Source organism: Rattus norvegicus, chromosome 9, assembly GCF_036323735.1.
Source record: "Rattus norvegicus strain BN/NHsdMcwi chromosome 9, GRCr8, whole genome shotgun sequence".
NCBI classification, from domain to species: Eukaryota; Metazoa; Chordata; class Mammalia; order Rodentia; family Muridae; genus Rattus; species Rattus norvegicus.
In genome coordinates, this window is record NC_086027.1 from 101,947,057 (window position 1) to 101,958,537 (window position 11,481).

Here is an 11,481-nt window from a genome sequence, read left to right on the forward strand (position 1 = left end):
AAGGCCATCATCCTCTGCTACAAGCTGTTGGAGCCATGGGTCTGTCCTTATGTACCCTTTGGGTAGTGGTTTAGTCCCTGGGAGCTCTGGTTGGTTGGCATTGTTGTTCTTATGGGGTTGCAAACCCCTTCAGCTCCTTCAATCCTTTCTTTAACTCCTCCAGTGGGGACCCAATTCTCAATGGTTGGCTGTGAGCATTCGCCTCTGTATTTGCCATGCTCTGGCAGAGCCTCTCAGGAGACAGCTGTATCAGACTCCTGTCAGCATGCACTTGTTGGCTTTATCAATATTGTCTATGTTTGGTGGCTGTATGTATATGGGCTGGATCTCTAGGTGACTCCCACAACTTTTGGGACACCATTGCATCAGCATATCTTGCAGGCAGGTTGCCGCATCATGTAATCTAACTCCCATGGTTCCAGAAAATCCTATGCAGACAGCTAAGGGAGGGAAGCAGTGAAATAGTTCTACCAAACTGCAACATCTATGAACAACTAAATTATTAGCATGTCAGGATACACATAAAAGTGCAATCAGTGGCTCTCATATCTTAGTGGCTGCCTAGTTGGACTTAAGGAGAGAAATCATCCCTGGTACTGGATGGTACTGGCCAGCTTTCTAGGGCTAATGAGGCCATGGACCTTAGAAAGCAATTTATTGCGTCCACTTAATAAGACTAGCATAATTTCTTACTACATTTCAAATTTTATTCTTTTTTTTTGAGAATAACACACTTTATTTAACTCAATCACAATACAGTTAGTTCAAGGAAGCCAAACACTTGCCCAGTAACCAACACTACAAGCCTCAGTAAACGCCAATAAGGATCCACACGTGTGACTATCAATTATACAGAACCAAGTTTACATTTCTCCAGCTTGAATTTCTTGATTAGATTAAACCATTTGCAATCCTGCACTGCCGCAGCACCTCATTGAAGCCCTCACAGAGCTTGACATCGCTCTGGTTCTGAGCACACTCCAGAAACTGCTTGATCTCTAGAGAGCAAGGTCCAAAAGAATGCTGGTTCTGCAGCGGGGCTCCCTGAGGCTCCTGGTAAGTGATGTCAGGCCTCGCAGGCTCAGCATTAGCCCCTCCGCTGAAGCCCCCAGTGATGGCGTGACCCAGGGTGTGCCCCACCGCAGAACCCACAGCCACACCGGCTGCAGTGGTAGCCATCTGGGCCATCAGGCCTGGCTGCCGAGGGGCAGCAGCAGGTGAGCCGACTGCAGATGGGGCGGCAGCTGTGGCTGGAGGTTGAGCTGCTGGTGCTCTTCTGGGAGCAGCCCTCATCTGAGGGGCCCGGCTGGCCGGAGGAGTCACCCGGGAAGTGCGGCTTCGGCTGTCACGCGGCATCCTAACTGCTTGTACTCTCAGCTTTCAGAGACCACAAACTGCCTCAAATTTTATTCTTATGCACACCGATAAGTGAACTTACTATCCCTAATCAAAGAAGTCTCTCTGAAAATGGAGACTATCATAGAAAACCACAACTGGACATCATAGAGAGAGCAACAGACTGTAAGAGTACAGTTCCGATGGATAAATCCACTTTACAGCTCCCGCATCTGTGTCTCAGAAAATATCATGGGAAGGTCAGGGAGGCCGGGCGTGGAAAGAGCTAGAATACCAGGAACTCTGAAGTTTCCTGCAATGTATAAACAAGACTGGAATAAGGACAATATCCACGGACATGTTTATATGGAAGAGTCAAAATTTCAAGAGGTCCTACCCCGGACAAAGAACTACATAGTCAACTAATGACTGTGGAGAGGAGGAGAATTAGCCTCTCCCAGCAATGAGCCATCATTGGCTGTCCAGTGCAGAGTGGCCAGGCTTGAAGCCATGTACACACAAAGAACCAAAATGAATCCTGCAATATATATATATATATATATATATATATATATATATATATATATATATATTGCAAGAATTAGAAGCTATCAGGTCAAGAGTTGGGGTACAAAGCATATCCCAAAGCATAGTTGGGATAGAGGAAAGGTGGGGGGTTAGTGATATAATACTATTTCAGTTAAAGCATATTCAAAAAGTATCACTTGAGTTTAGTATACTGTGGGATTTATACTCTGTTTCCAGAACTTGCCACTTTGTATACAGCATTTGCAGTGCATGTCTCATAAGAGATATAATAATAAGAGGTATATAATGATATCTCTGCAGAGATTTCATTTTCTGGAAACCGGAGAACAATCTTATTAGAGTTTAAAAGAAGATCTTTAGGACGGGCAAGCTGTATCTTGGTAGATGCCTGGCAAAGAATGGAACGAAGAAGCAAAGAAAGCCATGTTGTTTGAGGTAGGTCTGCATGGAGGCCATTGTTTGAATTAGGACTGCATGGAGGCCAGCCATATGGCAGCAGGCAGCACATGGCAGGAGGACAAAGAAAGGAAGCCCGGAACTCCTGAAAATGCAAGCTTAGGTTCAGGGCAGCACCTGAGAGAAAAAGACCAAGAAAAGAATGGAAAGATTGCACTGGAAAGGTAGGCAGAGTCAACAGAAGTTCCCCATGGTGTCCAGGGACTGTGAGGCTTGTCTTTATGAGACAATATGAATGAGAGGTGCAGCTCAGTGGTGAAGCATTTGTCTAATATGTGCAAATCCATGGGTTTAGTTTTTACCATCACCAAAACCCAAATCAAAACCGATACCGAAGGAAAGCCAGACATGTACAATGATTGTTTGTGTGGGAACACTGTTGTTTCTTCTTTTGTATCAAGTGTCAGAGGCATGCAAATTAACTCCCACTGGGAAAGGTACATTAGGAAAATAATAAAAATGATAAAACCAGACATCATAGCTGTGCACGTCTCTTCCTAAGCCAGCATACTATTTGCATAAGATTCAGTTTCCTTGTGATGCCTTCATGCATGTCCCATGATTATATTCTCTTTCTGACCCACTCTTGTTCCTTTCTCACGTCTTGCTCACCTCCTAAGCAGGATCCTTGTCCTTTCCTGTCTTGCTGTAAAGTCTGGACTCCATACATGAAAGGACTTTCTGATTTTGTCTTTCTGAATTCTGCTTATTTGCTTAGTATGATGATTTCCAGTCCCATCTGCGATTCTGTTCTTTGAGGCTGTATAAATGTGTGTGTGTGTGTGTGTGTGTGTGTGTGTGTGTGTGTGTGTGCGTGTGTGTGATAAATTTATATATATATATATAAATATATATGCTGCATTTTCTGTAGTATTCATCTGTTACCAGACATCAAGGCTATCCAAAAGTTAGTTGTTTTGAACACTACTACAATGAGCATTGAGTGTGCAAGTGTTGACTTAAGAGATGGAACGTGTGGTAATCTTATGTTTTAGTATTTTCAGGAAGATCCTTACTGATTTCCACACTAGCTGTACCAGTCTATAGTTTTACTAGCAGTAGCACAAGAATCCATCTTTATCAATATCTTCATTAGTGTCTTATTTATGAATGGGCCATGGTAGAATCTTTTTTTTAAAAGATCTATTTATTTATTTTATATAGGTACACTGTAGCTGTCTTCAGACACACCAGAAGAGGGCATCGGATCTCATTACAGATGGCTGTGAGCCACCATGTGGTTTCTGTAATTTGAACTCAGGACCTCTGGGAGAGCAGTCAGTGCTCTTAACCACTGAGCCATCTCTCCAGCCAAATCCAGGGTGGAATCTTAATGCAGTTCTGGTCGACATTTTCCTGATGTTTAAACCTTTAAAGGGGCTGGGGACTTAGCTCAGTGGTACAGCGCTTACCTAGGAAGTGCAAGGCCCTGGGTTCGGTCCCCAGCTCTGAAAAAAAGAACCAAAAAAAAAAAAAAAAAAAACAACAACAACAAAAAAAAACCCTTTAAATACATTTATTGGCCAATGGTAGGGTTTTTTTTTTAATTTTAATTTTTTTGAGAGTTGTCTTCATAGCACATTTGCTCATTTACTGATCACATGGCATTTTTGGTATTTAATCCGAGTTATTTGCATAGAACTTTCTGGGTAGTAATCCTCCACTGGGTGAATTTTCTCCCACTGTGTAGCTTTCTCTTCCGCACTCCCTCTTTCTCATTTCACTTGTCTTGGGGGAGGCCATGTTGTGTGTAATCCTACAGAGAGACTCACATAGTGTGGAGTGGAAGCTCCCTGCCACAGCTCCGTGGTTGGGCTTGGAAGCAAATCCTAGATCCAGTTGAGCTTCAGGTAAATGCAGTCTCATCTGACATTTCCTGTAGCCTTGTTGCCAGATGAGCTGGGACCACTGAATTACACTACCCCTCATTTCCTGAACCCTCCAAACTATGAAAAAGATTTAAGTTACTAAACTGGGGTAACATGTCACAGTCAGTCACTAACGTCCATGCATACTGGTCATTTTGAAGGTTTGAAAAGTGAACACTAAGTTGGGACCAGAGCCTTTTTTGAGGCAGAGGTTTTTCTTTATTTTTATTTTTATTTTTTTATTTTTTACTAGATATATTTCTTTACTTACATTTCAAAGGTTATTCCCCTTCCTGGTTTCCTGTCCATAAGCCCTCATCCCTCCCCTCCCGCTCTCCCATACAGGTATTCCCCCTATACATCCCCCTTATTGCCCCCCTCCCCCCACCTATATTCCCCTGCACTGGCAAGACCAAGGGCTTTCCCTTCCACTGGTGCCCCAACAAGGCTATTCTCTGCTACATATGCAGTTGGAGCCCTGGGTCAGTCCATGTATTGTTTGAGGCAGATTTTTAATCAGATACACAGCGAGGGGCTGCTAACTGTAGATCAGGCTGGCCTTGAACTCAGAGACCCATCTGCCTCTGCTTCCCCAATGGTGGGATTAAATTCCTAAGCCATCATGAGGGCTGTACCTTAGTTTTATTTTATCATCTCTTGGAGGAGCTAAAGCCGGGCTTTCAAATGATGCAGAGTGAATCGGGCTGATACTTTGTAGCTCTTTTCCACACTTCTTCTGCTGGCTTGAAGTCTGGAGAGACTGGATGAGGGTTAGCTGTCATGGTTTCTAAGGTCTGCCTCAGGGGTAATCATCTCTATTTTTATATATTGGGACCAGTACACAGAGGAATAACAAAGGACTTGTGAGATGGGGTAACCAGTGCGATTGCATCTCCAAGTTTAAACATGATAGCTGTACATAGTCTTCAAGCTTCCTGCTTGCCCCAGGCATTTACACAAGATTTTGGCTCCCCATGCTAGGTAGGAATAGATCACATAGAAATAACCATAGATTTCAGGACAGTGAGGAATATCTTTGATTATGCTCATAGTATTTCACTCAATGTTTTATTAAGTGCCATATCCCATGTTTTGAGGAGTTACCTGCTACTTTCTATTTATCTGAACCTATCCACACATTTCCATATGCAAACATACATATGTATGCTAAAGAAAAATCTAGGCATTTTATATGAACAAAGTCAATTTATTTTTAAAAGATGAATAATTTTAAAATGCATTTTTTGCCTAATAGGATTTCTTTCATGCAAGTAAAAAAGTTATTATGGGATGGAAGGCTCAAAGTGTTGAAAATGTGGCAGGATCAATACAGTTCTAAGAAGCCAATTAAAGGATTCTAAGTAAAAAGGATTAGTTCAGACTAAGTAGGTAACCTCATCTCTTCTAGCAACTTAAAAAAAAAAAGACATGTATTGATGCAAGACGGCCAGCAGGGGTCCTCAGCTCCATAGTCTATAGCGGAAAATCTCTGCCAACTGTGTGTAACTCACTGATTTCTGGCACCCAGTTTCCTTACTTCAGACTTCGAATCAAAGCATGCAGTTTTAAATTATTAACAGGAGATGGTTGAAATTAAAAGTGTAATTAGTATGTAGGACAGTGTATGATGTCCTGAAAACACACAGGTGCAAAAGACGAAGGGAACAACAATATACTGGTCTTATTTGTGACCTTTGTAGGTTTTCGGGGGTCTCAGGTTTTTTTTTTTTGGGGGGGATGTCTCAGTTTGAATAGCTGTTATGCTGGGAGAAAGTGAAACAAACACCCTCCCCCAAAAAATCCTGAAAACTTGAAAAATGTATTTTTGTAATAAAAATGAACTCTAAGGAAGGAAAACATCATAAATATAAATGACAAACTAGAAGGAAGCTTGCACTGCCCTTGGATCGACTGTCCTCATCCTTATACACATATACATACATATGCATATATGTATATATGTATATATGTATATGTATATATTTACACTGATATCATCATGTCTTCCCTCCTCCCTTCTCCTCTTTTCTCTCTTTTTCTTCCTTTTGACTTTTCAAGATAGTGTCTCACTACACAGCCCGGGTTGGCTGCCAAGTCTCTGTCGTCCTCCCTCTGGTCCTGAGTGCTGGGGTTACAGGTGAAAACCACCATAACCAGGCTTTCACTGTAAAATTTCTTAAAAGGAAGTACTCAGAGAGAAGAGCACCAGAGAAACCTGGGCATTACTTGCTTCCTGGTATTGCATTAGTGTTATTTGACACCATGTGCCAAGAACTCTAAAGCTCACCTTGGTCAGAAAAATAGAACCAAGTTCTAAGACAATTGTGGAGTCTCTCTGGATTCCGCTTCCTCATGTGCATGTCGCCCAGGATGCGGTTGCTCCTGAAGGGAGTGCACCACGGAGAGTGGAGGGGTGTAAATGAAAACCTACACATGGACATACGTGCTGGGCAGACCTGGTTAGGATTACCTCTGAGCCAGGAAGCAATGCGTGTGAAAGTTGATTCTCAAGAGTGAGTATATGCAGTCCCCAGGGTAAAAGAAACAGGATGGCATTTCTTTTTTTCTTTTTTTTTGTTTTTCCGTTTTTTCTTTATTAACTTGAGTATTTCTTATTCACATTTCGAATGTTATTCCCTTTCCCGGCTTCCGGGCAAACATCCCCCTAACCCCTCCCCTCCCCTTCTATATGAGCTTCCCCTCCCCATCCTCCCCCCATTACAGTCCTCCCCGCAACAATCACGTCACTGGGGGTTCAGTCTTGGCAGGACCAAGGGCTTCCCCTTTCACTGGTGCTTTTTTTTTTTTTTTTTTTTTTTTGGTTCTTTTTTTTGGAGCTGGGGACCGAACCCAGGGCCTTGCACTTCCTAGGTAAGCGCTCTACCACTGAGCTAAATCCCCAGCCCCTGGTGCTCTTACTAGGCTATTCATTGCTACCTATGAGGTTGGAGTCCAGGGTCAGTCCATATATAGTCTTTGGGTAGTGGCTTAGTCCCTGGAAGCTCTGGTTGGTTGGCACTGTTGTTCATATGGGGTCTCGAGCTCCTTCAAGCTCTTCCAGTCCTTTCTCTGATTCCTTCAACGGGGGTCCTATTCTCAGTTCAGTGGTTTGCTGCTGGCATTCGCCTCTGTATTTGCTGTATTCTGGCTGTGTCTCTCAGGAGCGATCTACATCCGGCTCCTGTCGGTCTGCACTTCTTTGCTTCATCCATCTTGTCTAATTGGATGGCTGTATATGTATGGGCCACATGTGGGGCAGGCTCTGAATGGGTGAACCTTCTGCCTCTGTTTTAATCTTTGCCTCCCTATTCCCTGCCAAGGGTATTCTTGTTCCCCTTTTAAAGAAGGATTGAAGCATCCACATTTTGATTATCCGTCTTGAGTTTCATGTGTTCTGTGCATCTAGGGTAATTCAAGCATTTGGGCTAATAGCCACTTACAGGATGGCATTTCTAGACAAGTGTCCTCTTGTCCATCTTAACTTTTGAGGTTGTGTTCGTATTTCTCCTTCTTTCCCTAATACTTTCTGTTCTTTATCTTTTCTGCCAATGTTAATAATTGGAGATATTTTCTTTAAAGCTTCAAGATATTAATTTATTTATTTGTGTGTGTGTGTGTGTGTGTGTGTGTGTGTGTGTGTGTGTGTGTTCGCTTGCATGGGTTTATGTGGTCCATATGTAGGAGCCTCAGGAGGGCAGAGGAGGACATGGGATCCCCTGGACCTTGCATTACAGATGGTAGTCAGCCTGCTATGAACCAAAGTGGGTTTCTCTGCAAGAGCATTATGTTATAGCCAGTGCTTCTGTGAATACTTTAGGAATAAGTAAAAGTATTTAGGGCAAAAATATCAAATAACATTGCAAGGATTTAGCTAGAGTCATAAACACACATGTGCAAAAGTTAGTATTGGATGAGTCAGATCTTCTATTGCTGTGATCAAACTATGACCAAAAGGAACTTTGGGAAGAAAGCTTACTACCCCCCCTCCCTCTCTACCACTGAAGGAACTCATGGTAGGAAGTCAAGCAGGGTAAAAACCTGTAGACAGGAGGCCAGAGAGGATACATATCCAGCTGGAGTCATGGGTCCCCCGCCATGTGTACTCATTGGTTGGTAGTTTAGTCCCTGGGAGCTCTGAGTGGTCTGGTTGGTTGATATTGTTCTTCCTATAAGGTTGCAACTCCCCTTCAGCTCCTCCAGTCTTTTCTATAACTCCTCCATTGGAGTCCAGTCCAACGGTTAGCTGCAAGCATCCTCATCTGGATCTGTAGGGCTCTGGCAGAGTCTCTCAGGGGACAGTAGCCTGTTTTCTTATTCCGCCCAGGACCACTGGTCCAGGGGTAGCACCACTCATAATGGACTTCCGTATCAAACACTAATCACGAAAATGCCTTACAGCTGAGCCTTATGGAGGCATTCTCTCAGTTGACGTTCCTTCTTCTCAAATGCCTCTTGTAAAAGTAACTTTTTACTCAGGAGACGCAATCGTCGTCTAGGAGGCTTACCGCTGAATAAGTTCACCTCCCTGGTCCCTTCTGAACTCTGGCTGACTGGTTCAGCTCAGCTGTTCTGCCTCAAACTCTTCTCCAAGATGACTGATTCCAACTGGCTTCCCTCGGCTTCTGACTGAATTGCTGTGCTTGAAAAAACTGACTGAATTCCAGGAACTGAGCTGTGCTGGCTTCACCAGCTTTCAGAACCGAATGGAATGGAATGGAACTGCATGAACTCAACTGTACTCAACTGAACGTCACCAAGTGAACTGAGCTGGCCGACTCCATGAACTGATGCTTTGACCGTACTCCCTCTGCATGGCTTTAAAATTGCCTTTCTTTCCTGTTTGTTGGGGCGTATCCTACCTCTGACTCATTCTGTCAAATCTTTCTGTCTGTACCTAAGTTTGGGACTAAAAGTGTGTACTAAGGGCATATCTAGCCAGAGGGATTAAAGGTGTGTGGTGTGTCTGTATTCCAGCTAGATCACACAGACCTAGAAGGTCTTTGGAGGTGATTTTTGCCAGAGCAGCCACGTTGCTGGATTAAAATTCCTCCACAGCCTCAGCTTGTGTCAAGTTGACATAAAAATGAGTCAGTACAAATATATATGCATGTATATTACAAATCCCTTACAGTAATGCTTGGTGGAAGCCAGACATTCTGATGTGTTCTTTTACAATTATATCCTTAGCTTCTTTCTATGTAATAAATGAATCTATAAATCTACACTTGACCTTGTGTGTGTGTGTGTGTGTGTGTGTGTGTGTGTGTGTGTGGTCAGATCTTTGGCTAGTGTCCTCTGTTTTGGTGGCTTTATGTGGCTTGTTAAAGTCGAGGGAGTCAGCATTATTGTTTGTACTTTTCTGTCTTTGAACTATGGCAAGTGTCTTTAAATCATAGCAATGTATTCACAGAGTAGAGCCATTTGTTTTCATTTTGTTGAAGGGCTTTCCCCCCACTCATTGGCTCCCGCTTAGTTCTTAGGTGATGTGTTACAGACATGCTCTTGTTCCTACCTCATTGGCTTTCAAGCTCAGTCTTGAACTGCTTTAACTGTGACCAACTTAGCTCTGGGACAGTATGCCAAGGAGCTCCAGCCGCATCACAGAAGAAGGTGAAAGGCATCAGAGAAGGAAAGCCAGACATTTTTTCTCCAAGAGTCTCCTCTGGGCAAAGAGGAAGATTGATCCCAGAGTTCCACATCTGGGTAAGATCTTAGCTTACCAAAAGAATGTGATTGTTGGTAGGGAGAGAAGGCCACCCCGTGAGTATGGTAATACATTTTAAAATTAACTTCGCTGTAGGGCTCTGGCGCTATGGGACTCTTGATAGCGATTTCTCATCCGTCTAGGTGCATGGGTTTGGGTGAAGGGAAGAGCGCCCTGGCAGGGAGGGGGAACAGCTTTTGCCCCTCAGTTGCTTGGGCCTTCTGTTGCCTGGACCAGACTAGGGGTGCAGGGGAACGCCCAACACTTCGTGCTTCTGTTATCTACATTAATTCCGTATGGATGGACCTTCTTATACTAAGTTACCACAAAAACAGTATTTTGAAATAATACTAAGCAAAATGGACTACATGCAAAGAGTTACAGTAGCCTGTGGTTGTCTTCTATTTTACGGTGAGATGGAGAAAAATGTTTTAGACTAGTCACTGAGCCAGACTCTGTAATTTGTTTTTTATTTTTTAAATTTATTTATTTAATGTGTGTGAGTACACTGTAGCTGTCTTCAGACACACCAGAAGAGGGCATCAGATCTCATTACAGATGGTTGTGAGCCACCATGTGGTTGCTGGGATTTGAACTCCGGACCTCTGGAAGAGCGGTCAGTGCTCTTAACCGCTGAGCCATCTCTTCAGCACTGTAATTTTTTGTTATTTGTAATTATTACTGAGATACCAATATCTCAACATAGCCGTGTGAATAGGGAACTACACTATTTGAGTATTTTCTCTGGATCACCAGATTATTATATTATCTCCTTATACTGAGTAGTTATTATCTCTATTTTGTAACCAAAGTGGGGATAATAACTTCTTTCCAAGCCGTATTCCCTCTATCAGAATGTAAATAGGATTGAATCCAAAGAAACATTAAAAACAAAACAAAACAGTTCAACACTTCAGATAAGATGTGTTAAGGCAGGGATGAACTGAGCCTTAGTAGATCCCACCGATTCTGTTTTTATTCAAAATTTATTCTTTTTTAAACCAAATAATCACAATAAGAGTGAATCATCTCTGTCTCTATCTCTCTGTCTCTGTCTCTGTCTCTGTCTCTGTCTCTGTCTCTCTCTCTCTCTCTCTCTCTCTTTCTCTGTATTTTGGAGTGCGTGTGAAGAAGGATGTGACCCCTCTTACGATGTACCTTGAGTTATAGTATAAAGTAGATGAATTGTGATAAAGTGAGAAAATTGTGAAACGTGTTCATGGCAGTGAAAGATGGTGACCTCATCATTACCCATGCCTTGCTCACCTTGCTGTGTGTTCCGCTGTCCTATCTTTATGAAAAGAACAGGAGAAATTTGCTGGGTGTTGGTGGGGCATGCCTTTAATCCCAGCACTTGGAAGGCAGAGGCAGGAAGATTACTGAGTTTGAGACCAGCCTGGTCTACAGAATGAGTTCTAGGACAGCCAGGGCTACACAGAGAAACATCATTTTGAAAAAACAAAACAAAACAAAAACACAAACAAACAAACACAAACAGGAGAAGTTATGTAGAGCAGAATAATGGCGGACCTGTTTCTAAATGGACAGCTTTCAATGCTGGATCCTGGA

At 42.9% G+C, this 11,481-nt stretch overlaps 1 protein-coding gene across 1 annotated transcript; it reads right to left on the reverse strand.

The window, feature by feature from the left end:
* Positions 1-712: 712 nt before the first annotated feature.
* Positions 713-1,384, reverse strand: Chchd2l3 (coiled-coil-helix-coiled-coil-helix domain containing protein 2-like 3). The gene has a single exon (NM_001015019.2). It carries the CDS (start codon positions 1,354-1,356, stop codon positions 892-894), a length of 465 nt encoding a protein of 154 aa, NP_001015019.2. The 5' UTR covers positions 1,357-1,384; the 3' UTR covers positions 713-891.
* Between the last annotated feature and the right edge of the window lie 10,097 nt (positions 1,385-11,481).